The sequence below is a fragment of the Chinchilla lanigera genome, unplaced genomic scaffold, assembly GCF_000276665.1.
Source record: "Chinchilla lanigera isolate Chin_1 unplaced genomic scaffold, ChiLan1.0 scaffold00006, whole genome shotgun sequence".
Taxonomy (NCBI): domain Eukaryota; kingdom Metazoa; phylum Chordata; class Mammalia; order Rodentia; family Chinchillidae; genus Chinchilla; species Chinchilla lanigera.
This window is the reverse complement of record NW_004955407.1, coordinates 34,003,540-34,025,923: the sequence shown is the minus strand read 5'-3', so window position 1 is coordinate 34,025,923 and position 22,384 is coordinate 34,003,540. Positions and strand designations below refer to the sequence as shown.

Sequence of the window (22,384 nt, the reverse complement as noted above, 5' to 3'; positions counted from 1 at the left end):
CTCCACATCCCACCTACCACCCTCAATTCCTCCCGCTGGCCTTTGGCAACAGCCTCACACACCTCAGAACCTGGCAGCTGTACACAGAGTTCACAGCCAAGCACGAAGGTCTCAGCCCGCAAGCCCGAGAGTCGTCCCTCCTGAAGTCCGTCCAGAGCAGCCTGCACTTTCCCTGGGCTGTCTGTGGAGGCCACGGGCCCCTTTCCTCAGCACACGTGGTGCAGGCCCATCAGAGTGCGGGTTTAACAAACGAGCCCCTGCACTTAATGTGCGTGCTGTGAACGCAGCCCGGGGGAGCCGCAGGGCAGTCAGCGTGTGCCAGGGTCCATGGCAAGTCACCGCCCTCCAGGCCTCCAGCCTGCTCCACCTGTCTCTGTCCTGTGCCGTGGCCTGGAGCAGAGACACTGCCCCATCCCTGGGAGAGGGCCCAGCAAGAGGGGAGGGGACAGTGCTTCTGGGACTACTGGGAGAGGCGGGGTCTCCTTAACCCTCACCACGGTGTGTGTCTGGGGTCATGGGCCCATCTTTCTTTATTACAGCTGCTCCCGCAAGCCCTGGCAGCTGCAGGCACACAGGAGACACCAGAAAAATGACCACAGGTCAGCGTGCAGTTGGTGCAAAGAACGGGAGCCTGGCGCAGCCCAGCCTGCCTTGCAGCACCTCCTTGCTATTTCTATGCAGCGTCACTATCCACGCACACTCTCCCCTTCTGAAACCCAAGCCTCACTGCTAAGGGATCGGCCAGGGCCAGTCACATCGGAAGGAAGGGAAGGAGCAAGAAGTGGGAGTCTCACAAGACTGAGGGGCATTGAGCTCGTTGGGTCTCTCAGAAGCAAAGCGTTCCTCACACCCTTCTATTTCCAGGCCTCTGCTTTAACGGCGATGACTTGACATCAATATTTAAAAATAGGGGCTGGGGATTTAGCTCGGCGGCACAGCGCCTGCCTGGCAAGCACAAGGTCATGAGTTCGGTTCCCAGTACCGGAAAACCACCCCCCCAAAAAAAAAAAATTTAAAAATAACCAAGACCTCCTGACTTTGGATCACTCTATTTTGAGTAATTCTATAAATTAGAAAACTATAACGTTCCCCCTGCCCCCAAGTTGATGTTTCTATCTTTAAGTCACAGCAAGTTTCTCTGAGACAACATGGTCGAGAAAGTGGGCTCAGGGGTCAGCCTGGGAGAGGCCATGAACTTGGACCTCGCTACCAGCTAATCCTGTGCCCGGGGCAATTCATTAGCTTTCCCCCCAGCCTTAGTTTTCCTGTTTAAAAAATGGAGCTAAGAACACTGACCTACTGGGATATGTTGGGCATCCAATAAATGTAGCTATTATTGTCATTATCGTCATTACCCTTCCAAACACAAGCAACCAGAACAGACAGTTATAGATTTAGGGTATTTTTTAACAAGCCTCAATTAGTGTGACTTTCATGCCAGATGGTATAGCCCTTAAAAAGTTGTTTTTTTTTTTTACCCTCTCTCTTTCTCAAAAAGTGAACATCTTATCCTGACCATAAGTAAAGATTAAGAACGAAAGTCCTTTTCTGAGTCGCAGAGCACATAGGTCTTCAGCCTCGTGTCTGAGCCTCACAGACCTCTCGGCGAAAGTGAGGGGAGAGAACATCTGGAGGACTTGACCACCACAGGCTGACCAGCACAAGGGAAGACACGGCACCCAGATCTCTCCCATAACAAGAAAAAGGCCGGTGTCCTTCCTGGCTTCTGGAGTCGGCACGGAGGGCGCCTGACAGGGGACAGGTATCTTTGGTCTACCTCCCCCTGAGAGAGAGCGATTTCCCAGGAGTGAGAGGAGAGAGCCACCAAACCCCATCAAGACAGTGGCTTAACATGAGAATGAGATTGGTTTTGAAGGACACGGCCTTCAGAAAGAATCAAGTTCTGAGGCGAAACTTTCAAGCTGATCACTGCACTCATTGACCACCTGCTCTGATTTCAGTGTGGTACTAAATAATGGGTGGGTGTTACCAGATTCAATCTCCTCAAAATCTTATAAGATATGTCTTGTTATTCTTCCCATTTCACAGATGAGGAAAGTGAGGCCCAGAGATATGTTAACCTGCGTGCAGATGCACACAGCTGAACACATTTCTGTCTTGCTCTCCCACACTGGAGGCAGCCTCAGGGGCTCAGGAGGGAACTCTGCCCAGCCCTTTTCCTGGACATCAGGGCTTCCCTAGCACAGCACAGCACAGTGCCTTTGAAACCACTCTTGTCCAGGCTCGAGGGCCCACAGCGGCCCTCACCAGGGCAAGCTGCACACAGCTCTCTGTCTGCATGGGATCTCCAATCCCTCTGAGCCCAGGAAGGGTTCATCCCATAAGACACCATTTCTCCTAGCTCACCCTGCTGGCAGGTTATCTAAGTCGCCCTGGAATCCATTGCTCCCAGGCAGTGTGACTTGGGCAGGTTACCTGGCCCCCAGGGCCTCTCCCTCCCCGTGTATAATGCACGGCTCACAGTACCTGCCGCTTAGAGATGTTACCCTTGAGACACACAGAACATAGGGATACTTGGTACCTGGATGCATTCCTCCTCCTCTTCCGCCTTCTCCCCCACCTCCTTTCTTCTCTTATCTCCTTCCCTTCCTCTTTCCTACTTTCCTCCTCCCTTCCTACCTTCTCCCTCCTCCATCCCTCTCTCCTCTCTCCTTGGCCCCCTCCCCCGCCTTCCTATATCCTATACCTGCCCATCAAGCCAGTGTCTCTCCTGCATGCTGTCCTTTTTGGGGCCAACTGCAACATTCTTTTGGGGCCATGTCACCGTCCTAACTCCCCGCCCCCCCGTCTACCTGCTACCATGTAGTACACTGTCCTCCCTTTACGTCTTTCTGTGACCTGTTCTCTTTCCCTTTCTGAGTCCTTGCTGACAACAGCACTGGTTCTGCCTGGTGTAGCACCCAGCTGCTCTGCAGAAGTTTCCTGTTGGTGACCGTCCTTTGAGGCAGCACCACGTCAGCCTTCTGCAGTGCCTCCCACCAGCACCGGCACATGCGCTCTGCTCGCCTCCACCGGAACCTCAGCACAGGTGAGTGGCTCAGACCACACAGCAGTGCCGGTGACACCCCAGCTGAGGGCCGGTCAGCTCCTGGGAGGGACAAACAGGGAGAAGGCCCACGGAGGTGCAGGAAGAGGAGGGACCCCTGATCTACACAGAGCTGGCTGTCAGCTAGGGACAGTGTCGCCCATCCCAGCTGTCCGGCCACCTGCAGGGAAGCCTGCTGCTCATGCTCAGCTCGACCCCAGAAGCAGGGGAAATTGGTGGTGAGTTCAGAGGGCCAACATCTCCCAGAACCACCCATCGCAGGGTGCCCAGACACCAGACCAAAGAGCGCCCCTCAAGGGGCCCCGACACTGGCACCTCCTCACTTTTAAGTTCCTAAATTGCTCTCCCTGCTTTCGCTTTGATCTTCCACGCAATTTCTGGGATTAAAAAGACACAGTTGAACCTCTGTCCAAGCCAAGTAGGAAGACCTTCCAGGCACCCCCTAGCCATTGGCAGCCGGTGAGCGCTGGGTGCCTTGGTGCCCCAAATGTGTCTCCTCTGGGAGTTTAGGGTTGAAAGATCAGTATCAATTCACCCACGTTACATTGGAATTTAGCTCCCACCTCTCCTTGTAAAAAGAAGATTCGTAATTAGATGCATCTTCACAAAATAATATCCCTGAGGCCTTAAGAAGGCTAAAGGTTCCAGCTCTGTTTTACAAATGCGATTATGAACCAAAAGAAGCCTCCATTGCAAAAGAATAATAATGATGATAATGATAATGATGGTGACAGCGCCTAACACATACATAGCAGTTACTCTGTCCTGCTCACGGGTCCAAGCGTTTTACTCATATTAAGCTCAATTAATCCTAATAACTACCCTATCAGATGTAGGTGCTATCACCATCTCCGTTTATGCGTGAGAAGACACTGCGAGGTACAGAAACTTGCCCAGGGCTACACCGCAGGAGCTAAACCCAGGTAGTCAGCTAGAACCAACCCCGAGTCACAACCTGGGTGAAGGGAGGGGCTTCCCACTTTCCCTCCGCAGGGACCTTGCCCGAGCAGTGGGCCTCCGCTGGTTCATTTCTCCCATCTCTGTGCATTTAGGACTAGAGATGGCTTGCAAGAATCTTAAGGATAAACACAAGAGAACAGATCACAGACACAGGTTAAAAAGCACCAGAGGCATAGTGGTAGGGACAGAAAATGGACCTGGGTTGAGGTTGTCAAATGTGTGTGCCTTGTGCATTGGGGAAGAAGGAAGATGACATTTGACAGCCCCAGTGGGTGACTTCAGTGGCCATGTGCGACAACATCTGCAAGAAATCAGGGTGACAATGAGGCTGACTTTGCAACCTCCGTTCCTACCCCTCGAGCGCAATCAGTGCTTCTGCCTGGTTATTAACAGACACCGCCCCCACTCCCTGCCCTGGCACCAGGCAGGACTGGTATCCACCTGTAGAAACTGGGGAGTCCTGCAAAGCTGCAGACTTGGCTGGACTGTCCCTCCTCTGCTCCCAACGGGGCGGGCAGGCCTAGGGTCTTCTGAGGGAGACTTGTTGAATCTGCTGTAGTGCAGGCTGTTACAGCCCCAAGTAGCATGATTCATGTCTCTGGCTAACAGAGTTTGGGTCTAGAAATTTTATAAGGCAGGTAAAACCAATGCCTGCACAGGCCCTGAGTAGTTTCCATTGAAACCACTCAGCTAGCACTAGCTAAGGCCATTTATTAGGGAGGAAAAATACTTTTCAGACTTGCTCTGAAAGAACCAGCAAAAGCCAGTAGGGCAATCCCAGAGCACCCAGGAAAATAGCAAGCAACTCTCCTTCTAAACAAGCCCACCCTGTGCCATGACCTGACATGATAATGACAACATGTGAGAGAACAAACTCTAAGACTATTTACTGGTACAGTGGACAGCATAAAAAAGTGAGATCTTCTCCCAGCGATAGTCAGGAAAGATCTGACCGGGCAGGGAAGTATGGTTCAGATGGAGAATGTCTTCCACCGTGCCTGTCCTGCCTTAGAACTGGCTGACCATGGACTGAACCCTCTAAAACTCATGAGGCAAAATAAACCTCTCCTCCTTGAAGGGGCAGGTGGCAGGTGTTAGGTCCCATCCAGGAAGAATGGTCAGAGAGATGAAATGTTATTGGCTATGAGGACAGAGGAAGGGGTCAGGAGGCAAGGAGTGCAGGCAGCCACCGGCAGCAGGTGAGCATGTGGACTCTCCCTGGGAGCCTCCAGAAAGGAACCAGCCCTGCAGATGCCCTAATTTTAGTGCAGCAAGATGCACTAAAAGCCTCATGGTTCTGACCAACAGAACTGTAACATAATGAATTATTTTGGTTTGTTTTGCTTTGCTTTGCTTTGCTTTGCTTTGCTTTGCTTTGCTTTGCTTTGGTTTTTACGGTACTTTGTAGTTTTTTTATTTTGAGACAGGGTCTCACTAAATTGCCCAAGTGCATCTTTAACTCTCAGTTTTCCTGCTTCAACCTTCTCAGTGCTGGGATTACAAGAATTTGAGCTGTCTCAAGCCTTCAAGTTTGCTGCAGTTTGTCACAACAGCGAGAGAAAACTCACATAGCTCAGTTCCCATACGGGACTTGTAAACCTTTTTAAGGCAGTTCAACAGGTCACCTGGCAATCAGCTACACAGCGGAGAAGCCCTGAAGCAGGTAGCACTGTGTCTAGAAACTTCCTGCACAGAGCTTCTTCACTCATTTGCCAGGAGTCTGCGCCATGACCGCAGGCACCGCCCACTCCCGTCAAGCCAAGACCCAGGTCCCTGTGTGGACTCACGATCTCCGATAACTGTTTTGACCTGGAGCACAGGGGGGCCTGCATACTCCTCCCCATCACAGCTGGGGCCCCAACTCTGGAGAACAAGCCTCAGACGGAGCTCTCGAATGGGATCCAGGCAGCCTTCCTCCAATTATTTAACTTGGCAAGACTCGTCTCAGAGTACATATGGCCAAAAATCTAACAGGGCAAGTCCCAGACCTGCACCTCAAGAAGACTCCACCTGAGACACTTTGCTCTTTTTTATCTTAGTTCTTTAAGAATATTCCCAGACCTGGCTTCAGATGTCAAGTTGTGGGAACGCTTCAAGAGTCCATTAGTGCCCCCTAGTGGCCATTAGATGCACTTTCAGATTTACTCCCCGCCCCCTTCACCACGTCCACCTGTAATTAAATTCTGATGGAAAATGTCACTAGCTGTTAGCCCCGGCAAGGAACTAAACCATCGAGGTTTACCCTGGACCTGGAGGCTTCCTGCTACATAGGGTTTCCAGTTCTCAAAACAAGAAAGTCTGGGAAAACTAGACAAGTCGTTCTCCCCAGCCCTGACAAGCCTCCTGGACCTCAGAGAATTCTACCCTAGGTACCATAAACACTGAACCCAAACACAGCTGGCGCCTGCGTGTTGTGGATCTTGCTGGGTGGGGTGGTGTACACTTACAGTCTCAGCCGCTTGGGAGGCTGAGGCAGGAAGATGGCAAATTTGAGGCCATCCTGGGCAACTTAGCGAGACTCTGTCTGAAAATAAAAAGGGCTGCGGAGGTAATTAGTGGCTGAATACCCCTAGTTTGATTCCCAATATCACAGAAAAGTGCATCTTAATTTTAAGTTAGCAGCTAGACAGTGCACACTAGCTCATGTTAGGAAAATGATCATTTAAGCTCTACAAATTATTTCTCCACCCTCACTGAAGAACTGATGCTGGGGGTACTGGGAGGAACCACAGGGGGTGAAAGGAGAGGGTCACCCCATACAGTGGGCAGAGCAGATGGTAGAAAGGTAACCCTAATTATCTCTAAGTATTAAAATCCAGCTTTCACAAGTTGTTCAGAATTCTCCAGCTCTGCAGTAGACCCCTTCAGGAACATGTTTCTTCCTGGCGGTGGAAGTGGGTACCTGCTTTCTCTTCATTTCCCTTTGGAAACTTTACAACTCTAAAGGAGGCCAAATGCCTGGAGCTGTCTATTAACAAAGTGCAGGACTTTATACACACGCTGGTTGGTTTCAATGACCAATATGAGAGTTCTCTGCAGCTGGAAGCTGGGAACTCCATAGGCTTTTTGCTCAGATAGAAACCATGCAGTAAATCATAAATATCTCGGGGCTGGGGATTTAGCTCAGCGGCAAAAGCGCCTGCCTGGCAAGCGCAAGGTCGTGAGTTCAGTTCCTGGTACCGCAGAAAAACCAAAAAAAAAAAAAAAAATCATAAATATCTCAAGGATTCATAAGGTAATTATTACAAGACAGGGTCTAGGGCCACTGTGAATTTTAGAATGCTTCCCTTTTAGTATTAAAAGATGGCAGAAAGTCCCAGGCTTCCGGTTAACTTTTAAGTGATTGCCTCTATGTATATATGTAGGTGTGTGGTATGATTTGCAAGATCTGAAGGAATCCACTTGTCTAAAAATGCCCCCACCAGACTTCCACAAAGACCTGTATCCCAGAGAGCTATCTTTTAAAAAGCTTCAGTCTGTCCAGCTGAGTGTGTCCTTTCCAGAGCCAATCTTCAAGAGGCCATCAGCTCCAGTGACCGCTAACCTTTCCAGGAGGGAAGAATCTCCCCTGCTCCCCATCCACAAACCAAAAGGTGCACTTTTGAGACCTTTTCACACCTTTCTACAAGTGACACCTTCCCTCAGGTGTCTGATGAAAGGGCAAGGCCGGGTGAGCACTCCTGTCTTCTCCACAAACTTCATGTCGTAAAGATGCGTTGGTCAGCTCTCGCGCCAAAACATTTCAGGTGGTTTTGAGCAACCACCCTCATTGCTATAGCTGGTCACCACAGCTATGAAGTAAATGCGCAATCTCATATTAAAACACAATACTGAAAAATAGCAACCTAGAAGATGAAGTAGTTTGGTTTCCAAACTGGAAGTTCTTCATAAATCTTTTGGATCACATGTTCTTTGAAAACTTCTGCTTCCTTTTAAAGGGCAACTAGAACAAGAGCCATTTCTGGTCAGTTAGGGAATTAGTTTCCCCCGCAGTTGTCCTGCCTAATGGAAGAACTTCCTCAGCAGCAAACAAACAAACAAACAGCACAGATGGAACTGCTTGTAAAGGAGACAGGCGAATGGACAATGCACTGTGGGATCGCACTCTACATCACAGTCCAATGGCGTGGGATTTTTTATTTAAATACACACTTAGTAAATTCTGCCCTTTGGCTTCATGTCTAAGAGAGCCATACCAACCTGCTGATTTCTCCCCCGGGCTCCTTTTTTCCTGGTCATGGAGATGTGAAGATAAGCCTGCTTTACTAAACCCAAGCCTCAGATTTCACAGGCATTGGGCTCAAAGCAAATGTCATTTTGGTTTGAATGCTGTCACTGGGTGCAAATGCTGTCACTTTGCTCAGTGAGAGGAAACCAAAGAATCAACCAGGTGTGCAAAATATGATTTTATGTGTAAAATATGAAAAGGTTACTTTAAGCTTTAAAAAAAAAAGAAAAAAGGAAAATCAGAACCAGACTTTTTTAAAAGTGTGTAGTTTAGGAAATGTACTAAATTTTACTAGAACTATATTTGGGCTGACTATTCCCATTATAAACAACTAGACATCATTTTTCATTTCTTTATGGTCACTAAATCTAAGAATTGCAAGTTCAAGGGCTCCTGGATCACAGATAATTAGTTAGCTAAACTTGGAAGTTCTTTGACAATGACAGTTCCATACTATAGATGTCAGCAATTTAAATAGAGAGTTGTAGGATATTTCAGACATTGCAGATTTATCTGGAAGCTTTACCTTCCCCCATTTCCCACTCAGGCCTGGCGGGAGCAATGCAAGGGGAAGGCCCCTGGCCCAAGGCCCAAAGGGGTCAGCTGTTCTCCAAACAAGGACAAGCACAGCTGGCTGGCCAACGCGAACACCGAGCTTTACTAGAAGGAAGTCGTTTCTATGCTCCATGTTGTCTTTGGCAAGCAGTGTAACTCCCTCCTACCCTCAGCCCTGGGAAAAGAGAAGAGAGGAACCAGCTGTTTCAGGATCCTAACCCTGACCCAGCCTGAGACCATCTTCTTAGAATCCCCACAGCTGTCAGGCGTGGCGGCACATGCCTGTAATACCAGCCTTCTCAAGGCTGAGGCAGCAGGATCGCCCAGAGTTTGAGGCCAGTTTGTGCTACACAGTGAGCTGAAGGCCAGTAAGACCTCGTCTCAAAAAGAATCCCCACGCCCAAGTGGAAGAGTAAAACATGCAAACTCCCCTTTTCAAAGGGGGCGGTTCTATGACTAGGAACCCATATCCCTAACAGGCAAAACTGCACAAAAATAATTATTTTATGGAATTTCAAATACTCAAGACTCACTGAATCAGTGAATGAAAACATGAGTCAATCAATCACCAAAAACATGTGGCCAATCAGCACCCCAGGGCACTGTGAATGGAAATGCTCTGTATCCTAGACACGAGAGCATGTCCTCAAGGCTGAAGGTACAGTGACCGTGGACAAGATGAAAAGAGTTGGGTTCCAGAGTTTCACCCACTTTTCACTACTCCAGACCTAGTTTTGAGTCCTTGTTGTGTTGAGAACATTCTGGAACCCAACCTCCAGTGTTGGGTGTTGGAGCAATACAGAACCTAAACTCACTTCAAAATGATTCCTTGTGAATACGGTGTATAATTTTAAGGAGTTTTTAATTCTTTCCATTTTTATTCAAATGCCCTTAGTGTAGTATTAATAAATAATGCTCAACAAATCCAATAGCCATTTGACAGAGAGCGCCAGTCCATATTGTGGCTAATCTACAAAATAAATCCAGGGAAATATGATGTCAGTAGAATTTAAGTATTGGTTGGTTTCCCCACAGAACTATGGTATCACAGAGGATTGTTTTCTCCGCCAAGGGTCGAAGGAATAACTTTTACAAAAGTTCCCAGTCAGCCACAACACCGAGAGGTGGGTGTCCTAAGGAACACAAATTGCTCTAAAGCATAAATAAACCTTAAGGGGAAAGAAAAAAAAATAAGGTAAAACAAATGCAAACTCCACAAGGAACATCTATTCATAGTAAGTTTATAATTAAGTTCACAATTTCTATAAGGGAAAGGGGCACTGTGTTCATCACCTTTTCATTGTTGTGAGTGAATACCTGAAAAAACAACTCTGAAAAAGAAAATTTAGTTTAGCTCATGGTTTCAGACGCTTCAGTCCATGATCAGCTGGCTGCACTGCTTTGAGGCCTGCAGCAAGGCAGAAACATCATGGCAGGAAGACGTGGTAAATGAAAGCTGCTCACCTCCCGGCAGCTAGGAAACACGGTAAGGGAGACAGTGCTGAAGAAATGACATACTCGTCAAAGGCACAAATCCAGTGAGTAAGCTCCTCTAACTGGGCACCACCTCCTACTAACCCATTCAGGTATGAATTCATCAGTGAGTTACCATCAGGATTAACCCTCAAAAGTACCAAGAATTCTGAAGCATATAAGTCCTAAGAGAGTGATCAAGATGCTGACGTGGTAAATCCAATAGCAGTTTGACAGAAAGCACCAGTCATTACTGTCTAAGTTTCTAACTAATTTCACAATTTCCATAAGGGACAAAGATGTCTTCATAAGGGACATGGAATACAGGAAGCCCTCTTTGGGGAGAGCTTGGCATTGTATCCCTCAGAATTTGATACTCCAATTTAAATTCTGTTTCCAGCTCTCCCTGAGAGACTGAGGAAGGAGCATCAACCAACAGCAACAACTAACAAAATCCCAGGGCAGAAATAAGGCTCCTTGCAGATTCAGCAAGTTAATCTGTTAAATGGATGAGTTCTCTCTCTTGCCACACTTAGGAGGGATGAAAGAAAAGGCTATGGTGGGTTCCACCAAAAGGCTATTAGAAGTGAAGCCATGCCTATTTTAGAAAAGAATAATTCAGGAAAATAAAGAATAAAAGTAATTTCTTATGAAACAAATGAAAGGCCACACAGTGGATAACACTTTCTACAGTGACTTTGACTTTGTTGATACAACCACTGCCTTAGGGTGTCTGTCCCCTGAAAGTGGAGAGCTACATTTATTTCACGGCGTTGGTGAACTGTGTTACCAGTTTGCTTGCTCCTGGCCATAGAGGAGCTGACGATCTACCAGGAAACAGGTCTCTCACTCTACATATCCTAGAACTTAGAAGTAAGTTTATTCATCATTGCACCTAAATCCTAAGGAATATATTGTAGACCTTAAAACTGAAACATGGGTCTGAACTTTTCAAAAGACTTCCTAATCCTCAGTATAGTCCCAAGTGTGCATAGCATTTATTCCTTTCAACTGTTATAACAATTAATTTATTAGTAGCTGGATTAAGTGGTCAACCCACAGAGCTTAATTATGGACCCACACAGCTCCCAGCTATAAACTCTAGCAAAAGGCTTAGTGATCACTGTTCACAGCAGGTGGAATCGAGTGGTATAAAGCACGGGAACAAATGAAATGGCCCTTGCCACGTTGTCTCCTATATGAATTATGCTTGAAAAATGCCAAGCATAATTTAATCCTGATTTAATAATATGGCATGAAACCAACTGAAGCTTTTGCATGGAGATGAAAAGCTTATTTCCTTGTAAAATTCTCACGAGGAATTATTACAACAAAGGAACATCTTGTTCTGAAAAGCCTGCTGAATAATGCAGCCTGTTGTTATACACCCCGGTGGTTTATGTTCTTGAATGACAGAGTATTCCAATCCCTATAGTGACTCAAAAGGGAAAAATGCAGCAAGAAGGGAAAGGACTGACAAGAGAGACTCCTTCACTCCGCTTGGTCCCCTCTAACTGCTTTAAACCATTCCATGCCTCCCACCTTGGTCCTTTCTTCCTACCCATCCAGATTTCCCCAATGTGGAGGAAACAAAACTTACATGCTCCAGTCACCAAGTGCTGTGTAACAAGCTACCCCAAATTTAGCCCCCTAAAATGCCACTTCCTGATATCTCATAATTTTGCAAGTCAAGAAATTATCAAAGTTTCCTGAGTGATCTTTCTGTCTCATGCAGCACTGACAAAGCTCACCCAGTTAGACTCAACTGGTGGATGGCCTGCAAGGAGGATGAGATAGATAGCTTCACACAGGTCACCCTGCATCTTGCAGGCATAGCCAGAAGACTGTGCTCAGCCTGGATTACTGAATGGAGCATCTAAGGTGACCTCTTCCTTCATGGTGACCTCAGGATGGTCAGTGAAGCTATGTGTCCTTTCATGAGAAAAATTCGTCTAACATCACTCATGCCATTATTCTACTGATTACCAAGAGTCACAAAGGTCAAATCATATTCTGAGGGAGGAAATGAGAACCCAGTTCTTAATGACAACCACTCTAAACAATGTGCTGCCATTTTAAATATAGTAGACTATATGGTTCCAAGGTGTGCCCAAGTGTTCAAATCATCTACTTACAGATCCAGTTCTTCCCTCATTTGAAATGGTTAAAGAAAACATTAGCAGTGCCTAACAATATCAGAGTCACTATTTTATATTCAGTGATGGGCAGAGCTTCATATCTATAGCACTTATTTTGCCAAAACTCAGTAACTAGGGCAATCTTTATTGCTGTTATTTCAATTCAAAGAATCAAAACACACTGGTTAAATGGTAGCTAGCAAAGAATTTTCCCCTCCATATCTGATGTGCTAATACCTCTGAGTTTTCTTAGGCATTGAATTTTTAAGAGTTAAGTGACACTAAGAAGCCACTGAGTGTAACCCAAAACTTCTAGTCTATTCATGGGAACAGAATTAGAGGCATCCGACCTGGAGTTAAAACAAAATGAACAAAGTTGGGGGAGAGATTCCATCTTCCCAGGGTTCTTTGAAGTCGCCTCCAGAGCTCTGACACCAAAGACACCAAAAAGTGTTAATTTTCCTCATTTAAGGAGAAAACCCGGTGTCTCTAGATCTCCAGACCCATGACGCCTTTCTTCTGTGCAGCCTTCAAAGCACATGATACCCATAATGTGTCCAGTGTGTCAGACACTGTGTGGACACTGTCCTAAGGGCCACTGTGTGGCCCAAACGAAGGGAAGAATGGCCTCCCTGCTCTGGCTCCACACCCCTGCATGCCACTGCAGCTAGAGTGGGACCAGAGTACTGCTGGGGACACTACCAGGATGCATGAAGAGCTCCTGCCTAGGGGAATGCAGCATCCTAAACCTCCAGAAGGTGAGAAAAATACAAGCATAAAGCCTTGGGTAAACGGCACCAGGGTTTCTCCACCCCTCCGCAGCCAGCCACCTTCTCCAGCAGAGAGTCCCATTGTGTGGAAGGCAGAAACAGGCAGGATATGAAAGAGACCCCAACCATCATTCTTCTCCAGGATGAGTCTTAGGTCACACATTCAGAAACAAAAAGGGAGTCCTGGGATGCATGTATATCTGATAGGCACTGTATTCATTCTCCTTTGTTAAAACCAGAGATGACAGAAACGGGAGGTGATCCAGATCGTTGCTCACCCACCCCCTGCCTCGACTTTGGTACTAGAATGATGGTGCTCTGTCTTCCTCTACACCACTCTGCTCTTCAGCTGTATCCCTCACTCACGTCTCCTGTCACAGACACAGTAAATACAAACATGATTTTTCCTGTACCACAGTATTTGAATAGCTAAAACACTGTCCCCCGACACAAGCCAACATCTGTGAGTACAATTTAATTTGAGAAATACTGTTGGTTCAGGTGAAGGATGTTAGGGGATAGCTTTCTGTTCTAGCAAATATATAATAAAAAATGGGTTAAATCCTGCTGCCTAGGGTGGTAGCCATGCTTCTACATGGCTGTTATTCACGTGTCCATCCATGGTACACAAGGATAGGTAAATCTATTCATTGTGCGACAAATGGGTCATCCTCAAGGTAGGGGACCCAGAGCCCAAATCTCTCCTTGCTATAGTTTGGATCTGAATAGCCTCCATGGGCCCTTGTAATAAAGGCTTATTCCCCAGCATGGAGCTGCCAGGTGACTGTAGAACCTTTCAGAGTTGCAGGCTAACAGGAGGTCTTCAGGTCACATGGGTGTGCCCTTAAAAAGTACTGAGGGATTCTGACCCCCTTACTGCCCTGTTTTTCACTCCCTGACCATGAGGCAGACAGCTTTGCTCCGCCACATGCTTCCCACTATGATGTGCTGCCTCACCACAGGCCCGAAGGCAACTCATCTTGGACTGGACCCTCCAAAACTGAGCCAAAGTAAACCTTTTTTCTCTGTAAGTCAATTAGCTCAGGAGTGTGTTATAGTGACAGGAAGCTGATGAACACACCTTTTGACAGTGGTCACTGCTCAGCTACCAGCATGCTAGTCCCACTGGTTCCATTCCAACCGTCTGTGCTCCACCTCTTTGTGCTTTGTCTTTCTAGGTCCCTCTCCAGTCTGAAGCACTAAAAAGTAGCAGCTAACTTTATCGTCATCACTGTTATACCCTAGCCCCAAGTGCAATGCCTGATGCTTGGCAGCTAATCAATAAATATTTGTTTTCAGTATAGACTGGGTCCCAAGCACCATTGGTTAAATTGGGAAACTGAAAAGCAACTTTTATTTCTCCCCACACCAATAGACTCGAATTTATGTGAACAAACAAGGACAGAAAGGGAGAGAATCAGCAAGTGGAAGAGAGAGTCCACAAACCTAGTAAAAATTTACAGTTAGAGAATATTTTCAGTATAGTTATTTCTTATACACATATAAAATTAGATGGAATCCTCTTAGGCTGAGTCAGTATATATCAAAACAGTCTGTATTTTTCAACAGACCTACTACCTCAGAAACTTCCCACTGATCTTCTCAAGCTATCTATGATCGTTAAGTATTCATTTCTTCCTCCTATTTAGCAAACACAAGCTATGGATAACTTTCCTGATCCTCCACAATTCACTGGGCCTCTGTGAAGAGATTTCTCATCATTCTCTGTGAGTTCTGGCCAATTCTTTCAGCAGATGGAAGCACAAATGCATAAACATTTGGCTAGGAGACCACCTTAGAGACATTATGTTGCTATTACTACATCACAGATGATATTTTCATAATGGTTTTGATTTGTGGGTATTACATTTACTTCAGTAGATCACACACCAAGATCAAAGTGATCCACCAACATTTTCAGATGGGATACTGTGGGCATGAAATGATCTCACTCCCCACAAAGTTCAAACTCTGTGATGCACAGGACTTCTTACCCTGTAACAGAGAGTTACATTCTGAATGTGGATGTGCTTGATAAAGCATACCTGCTAATTAAAAGGAAAAGAAGAAATTCAAGGCTGAAAATGAGTAATCCATCAGGATTTAAGAAGTTATAGAACATAAAGCACAACAAAGCACTGAAAGATTCCAGTAAACAAAGGTGAAGATTGCAAGAGTGTTATCGCAGGCGGTGCTTCATTTTCCCATGTATCAATTACAAGAAGTTACTAAGATAAAGAGACTAAGTCACCTCAGTGCCAGCAGTCAACACATTCCCATGAAAATAATGGCAACACGCATTAAACTTAAAACTGTAAAAACCACCCTGATGTTGTGAGGGTACAGAAACAGGTGGCAGGCTGGATTTGACCTGCAAGTCATAGTTTGCTTACCACTGGTCTAACCAGACTTGCCATGTCATTTCCCTGTGCCTGAGAAAGGTCTAGAAGTGTGGTGCATTGAAGTCACCTCGGGTAATGATGCGGAAGGGAAAATCTACTGCCAGTTCTCTGAGGTGGAGTTCTCCCCTCCGAGGAGAGAGAAATAGATGAGAAAAAACCCTGTCTCATCCTACTTCAGAGGTTGATGGTCTGACACTGAGGAGATCTGATGCTGGAGACTAAGGTGACATCTTTTGTTGACAGAGGGAGACAGAACACAAACAGGCAGCCTATGCCCTGGGTGACACAGGCAAATGGTTGCATATTTCTTGTCTGAGAAACAGAAGTTTGAATTTAGATTCTCTTGTTATTGGATAGCATTATGAATTGCAGCTGAATGCAGTGTAATGACATTTTCCCCCACATGAAACACCACAGGGTAACACCAGCTGGGGCAACAGTATTGGGCAAATTTAAAAAAAAAAAAATCAAGACACAGTCTTGAATTCAAGACTGAGAAAATTTCATAGCAATATTAAGTAAAATAGATTTTGTACCAAAGCACTAACGTCTCCAAATTAAAATGTTGGTTTGAGAAGGAATCAACAGGTCTCTCAATGCAAACAAGGGCCCAGCTGAAGGCAGCCTTGATACCATCTCCCTGCAGGAGGGGAATGGACTCCAGAGGGCCTGGTGGTGTCATCCAGAAGCTATTCATATTGTGCAGAAACATCTCCCCAGTCCGTGCCTAGACACTGGGTCTGGCTGGTGAGTCAGCACCAAACAGAAAAACAGCAAGAAAACCAGTGTCAAAAAAGGAGGAGTTTAAGAGATTTGAACATTCAGTACTTCATTTCTTAGGGAAAAAAATTGTGCTGAACGTAACAGGAGCTCAAATGACAGCCGGCCCATTTTAGAAAATCTTCAGGAATTTGTACCACGGCTTAATCAGGGCTCCTACTCCCTATAGAGCAGAAAGGAAAATAATTATGTATTTCTAAATATAGCTAAACTGATAACAAGTATCGTGCTGTGTCTTTGGGGCCTCCTGCTCCATGTTCATATACACTTCTCCTCCTCCTCCTGCTGCTCCTCCTCCTACTCCTACTCATGCCTTCTTCCTGTCTTATGCCTCCTTCTTCCTACTGACAGTAATTGTCTATCATGCACTGGACACTGTGCTAATAATGGCTGAGAAAACAAAATGGCCAAACCCTACATGGTCTTTGGCATGCCAGCTTCCAGCCCAGTGGAGATGTTAGGTATACATATCATTTCACATTCCTCAGTATCCATCCTCGTGCTAGACGGTAAGCTTGGAGAGGGCAAGGAACTTGCTTGCTGCTATGGTTTGAATGCATCCTGGAAATGTTCACATGCTGGACAGCTGATCTTCAAATTCACAAGCTAACGACATTCAAAGATGGAGCCTTTGGGAGGTTATTAGGATTAGATGAGGCCATGAGGGTGGGGTCCCTATGATGGCATTAGTGGCCTTATTAAAGAGAGAGGGAGGGAGGGGGGAAGAGAGAAGGAGCTAGCACACTTGCTGCCTTTCTTGTCATGTTATGCCCAGCAAGAAAGGCCTCATTAGATGCCAAGTATAGGTCCAAGTACTCTTAGATTTTCCAAACTCTAAAACCATGAAGAAAATAAAATGGTAATTCCTTATAAATTCCCAGGCCTCAAGTATTTTGTTATAGCATCAGAAGTGGACTATGACTCTAGCCAGTGAGCCCTCAGACTTCAGCACAGTGACCCACATGCAGTATGACATGGGGACAGAGTGAGAAGATTGACCTGCAGTGCAATGTGCCACCCAAACCTTAGCATGGACCAAAGCCTGGGCTTTGTGCCGGTATCAGAAATGAACAAGCAAATGTACACATTTACAGCACCCACTGTAGCATTGCTGAAGGTGTCTTTAACGCTCACAGAGATAGAAGAGTAGAGTGCACCTCAAGGAGAAAGGCTGGCCCTGTGAAGCCAAGGACAAAAAGAACACTGGATGTGAGGAAGAGGGACTCATGCTGAAGTCAAGGAAGCAGAATGCTCCCATGAGGCACTGCAGGGAGTGGTAGCCTATGAGCACAGGCAAGACAGGACCACCCTGGCTCTCAAAAGACCCCAACACCATAGCCCCACAGAGGAAGACCGGGCCTGACACTCCCACACTGGACAGAGACAGAAAGGAAACAGGCCTATGTCTAGGTTCTACTTCTCACTAGCTGTTACCCAAAATCCATCAACTCTCCACCAAATCGCCTACCTAACATCACCATAAAAGCACCAACTAAGGGCCCACACACGGAGGTTAGAGGTTAGGACATATATGTCTCTCAATGTAGTGGAAGTGGGAAATCGGTACCCCCCCACGTGCAAACACACACACACCCATGTCTGTATGTAAACCACTGCCAAAATGACGTCTACTTATTTCAAGTAACCATGTGCTGATTTCATTTATGTAAGTTACAAGCAAGTTTTCCAAAATAATCAGAAAACAAGCTACAGAAAATAAAATGTACAGAAAATAAGATGTGTGGGAGAATTAAAGTTACAAAAGTGTTATCTTTGCTCACTTCCCTTCAGAACATGGACCACCCACAGAGTTAGGAAAGTAAAAATCTCCCTTCCAGACTCCTCGGAGACTGGGACCCACAAAACAGGCCTCAGTATGCCCCCTCCAGGCCAAACATGCCCAGGAGTGCAGCCTACTGGTCTACCGGAAGCTACAAGCTATTGGTCTACTAAAAGCCATAGGCAACTAGTCCACCAGGAGTTACTGGCATGTTTTTGTCTTTTGTTTTTTTGATTGGTTGTTTTTGTTGTTGTTGCTTTGTATGGGGTTTTTTTGTTTACATTTCTGGCTGGCAGTGCTTATTCAAGGCCTATGTCTCTCTGGAGTTTTACTTTCTTCCATCAGGTCTCGGTTTTATTTCTTTGTAGAACCCATGTGTGATATCAGTGCAAGCTCATGAAACTCAGCAGTAAGTACGTGCTATAGTTAAATAACAGCTCTGCAAAACACAATTGAAGAAATGCTAAATCCTAGCCCAGGAATGTTTAGAAACACATTGCTATGGTCACCTTAAGCAATAATTGTGAATTCAATGCTGCAGCTACATTACAGAAAACCTACCTTAAGCACTCACCCTAGCATATTTGCAAAACCCACATTAGCCATCCATGGTAGAAAACAGAATCCACCTAAAATGGAGCCCAAGAAAAAATCTAGGCAAGGCTAAATCTAGCAAAGAAATCCTACTCTGACCTAATTTAAGAATGAATTTTAAATCAAATATTACAAACTTGGAGCCCGGTGCACAGTGGTACCCAATGGTGCAAGCCTGTAAGCCCAGCACTCTGGGAAGCTGATGGAGGAAGACCCCAACTGCAAACCTAGAGTAGGCAATTTAGCAACTTAGCAAGACCCTCTTTCAAAATAAAAAAGGGCTGGAGATGTAGCCAAGGGCAAAGGTTCTGGATGCAATCTCTGGTACCAAGAAAAAAAAAAAAAACTACCTTGAAAGATCAGCAGCATAAAGATTTTTTTTGCTTTGTTTCATTAAGGTCTTTGGCTTTTGTTTTGTTGTTTTTAAAGAGAATGATCAGTAGGTTCAGAAGAAAGTGAGATGCCTTACTATGAGGCACATTTAAGAGACCCTCAGCTGGGGATGGTGGTGCACGCCTGTAATCCCAGCCCTCAGGAGGCTGAGGCAGGAGGATTGTTTCAAGACCAGCCTGGGCTACAAAGTGAGCTCAAGGCCAGCCTGAACTGCATAGGAAGACCCTGTCTCAAAAAAAAAGACAAAAGAAAAAAGAGACCCTCAGAAGTTAGCCAATCTTATTGTTGGAAACCTATTTATTTCCTTAAAGGAAAAAGATACTGGTAACCGAGCACCAAATCAACCAGCAAGTACAACACATGGACAAGCTGCCATGTTATGCCTCTGGGCTCTGCAAACTACACTAACTACTGCCAAGTAGCATTTGAGAAAACAAGCTTTTCTAACTTTTCCTAACATTCTCATCCCCAGAGAGTGGAAGTAATTAGGTACCTAGAGGGATTTTTCCTTAAAAAATGGCACAGTGAAACGGGCAAGGAACTGGCTGTTCAGAATCAATGAAAACTTTTGTGAGTTGAACAGGAGCAGCAATAAGCACCAGCATTTATACTACGCTTACTTAAGCCAGGCACCATGGTGCTTCATATAATCTGTTCTTGAATCCTCACAGGAACTTTAAGGGTAGGCACCATGACTGTCCCAGCTTAATCACCGAGACAACAAAGGCACAGAAAGGTTAAGTAACTTGCCCAAGGTCACACAGCAAGAAAGTACAGAGTTAGGATTTGATTTTAGATCTATTGACTCTAACATCTATATTCTGGATCCATGCACTGTACTCATACAGGCGGCGGACCACAACTCAGTCCTTCACCACAGTGCAGTCCACACTGGAGATATAACGATAAACTTCACACAGGTCAAGTAAGAGACAAAGCATGCAGAGGATCCCCAGGATGGCTGAAGCCCACACTTAACAGTGGACACATGGCAGATAACCAGGGGGACACAGGGACAGGGGCAAGCAAGGAGGGTGGTGCAGCGCTTGCAAAATCTCAAAGCAGAAAGGAATGCAGTTCCCTGGTTCTCTTAAGACACAGAAAGCATTTGGCTAGGGCTGGCATGGCAGTACCACGGTGATACAGAGTGGGGACCCGCAGCAATGCCAAGGGAAGGCCCAGGAGAAATAGGAGGCAGGAACAGCAAAGCAAAGAGCTTGTGCCTGGCTCCAAAATGTGGGTTTACCTGAAACTGCAATAACCAACAGAAGAATTGTTCACTAAGAAACAAAATGGCCAGATCTTTTTCCTGCCTTGCTAGTTATTTCCCAGGGACCTGATGGAAGAGGACCCAGCACAGAGGCAAAAGGCAGAGATTCGAGTTAGGAAGCTGTTACTGCATCTCACAGCTGTCATACGAAGCCCTTTGCACAAATCATGAAGCCATTTGACCACAGCAATGAGAAATTCCTTCAACCAACCAGATCTAGAACCACCCAGCAGCAAGTACCCCAGTTCTTCCCAGGACCTCTAAAGGGATGGTACCCTCAGGGGATATCCCAATAGGTCACTGTACACTGTCCCAGGGTCATACAAATGCTGGGAACAGCTACTTTGTGTCTCCCCCAAGTCCCTGGCCACCCAGACATTTCTTAAAATTCTAAAGGTAATTACTCTGGAAGCATTTTTTTAACTTATTAGGATTTGTCTACATTTCAGCCAAGGAGATTTAGGCCATAACTGGCTTCTATAAGCCTGCAAAGATTTTGGAAGGATTATGCTTGAATGTGCAGTGCACATTCTTGACCTTATTATTTTCACTTCCCTGGGTCTAGGCAAAGGTCTTCAGAAAGGACTTGCTTTTTTTTTTTCCTTCTCCTTTTTCTTTTTTTTCTTTAACAAAGCTCTTGATATGAGAGGCGGTATTTGTCCATGTGTTTTTGATCCCTTGTCAAAAAAAAAAAGTCTACTGGAAACTTCCTCTACTGTATTTCTACAGACTCGTGCACAAGATCAAACCACACATGTGAAGTTAAGCATATTGTCACACAGACAGCTGATGTTCAAGTCGCCAGTATCCGGCATTGCTCCAACGTAATGGTTAAAATGTTCAACAGAAACGTGATGGATCATGCACACTTTCCTCCCAAAAGCGCATCACCAGTTAAAATGTAGAATGCCTTTGGAGAACTGATACACTGGCTAGCTCTGAACCTTGGGAATTTGAGTCTCTCTGGACAGTTTTCACACTAAACCTACCTGTTCGCATTTTCTTTTTCTCTCCAAGGATTAGAGCTTCCTTTGGCAAAAACCCTCTGCATGCCGCTTTTGTTGTTTCCACTTGATTCATTCTTTGTTTACTTGGAGACCCGTAGGGCCAGTTAGGATTTTCAGGACAAAGGACAGTGGAATGCTGGCCCCACAGACGCACTTCCGACTACTCTCACCCCAAACTCCTGCCTTCCAAATTGTCAAGTGATCCCCTAAATGCTCTGAAACTTCTTGAAACCCTGTCTACACTCTAGCAGGCAGAAACACCCGGTGACAGTTAGTGCGGGGTGGGGGAGTCACTCTACGAGAGTCTCTCTTGGGTGGAAGAAGGCCCAGGATGGGAAGGGGTATCCTGAGGCCCGGGGGCGGTGACATTTACCTTGACGAAGAGGGTGATGTCGTGCTCCTGCGCCGGGTCCCCCTCCTGAGCCGCCTGGCCGTCCTCCCTGCGGCCGTTCACTGGTGCGGACTCGCCGCCGCCCTGGGCGCCGCTCTCCTCCGCCAGGTGGTTGCTGAGCTGGGGCTCGGGCTCCTCAGCCCCACTGCACTCGGCCGCCTCCCCTCCGCGGCTGCCGTCGGGGGGCTGCTCCTCGCCCCCGGGTGCGGCTTCCTCGCTCGGTCCCTTGGGGCTCGGCTCTCCCTTCCCTTCTTCCTCCTCCCCGGTCTCCTCCCGGGGCCCTCCAGGGTCACCGTTCTCGCCTGCGCCCTGCGACCCCTCTGCCCCCGAGGACCCAGTCTCCGCCGCCGCGTTCTCCCCCGCCGCCGCCCCGCGCTCCTCCGGGCCGGGCTCCGAGCTCCCCTCGGGCTGGGGCTGGAGGCCGCCTTCCCCTCGGTCCTGGAGCTCATCCTCCACCCCGCGCGTCCCTCCTGCCGGCCCCTGGGCGTCCACGCTGTCTCCTCCCGGCCCCTGGGCGTCTACGCTGTCCCCTGCCTGCCCCTGGGCATCTACACTGTCCCCTGCCTGCCCCTGGGC

At 46.7% G+C, this 22,384-nt stretch overlaps 1 protein-coding gene across 4 annotated transcripts in view; it reads right to left on the bottom strand.

Annotated features, from left to right (window-relative positions):
- Window positions 1-22,384, bottom strand: part of Clic6 (chloride intracellular channel 6) — a 39,869-nt gene that overhangs the window by 16,601 nt on the left and 884 nt on the right. The window contains exons 2-3 of one of the 4 annotated variants that reach the window (XM_013504463.1): window positions 22,319-22,378; window positions 21,791-22,288 (exon numbers count right to left, since the gene is read on the bottom strand). In XM_013504463.1, the coding sequence (XP_013359917.1) occupies window positions 21,791-22,288; window positions 22,319-22,378 (558 nt within the window). Of the gene's footprint in view, window positions 1-21,790; window positions 22,379-22,384 lie in introns of all 4 variants that reach the window. The other 3 variants (XM_013504472.1, XM_013504459.1, XM_013504469.1) reach the window with 3 other exon arrangements.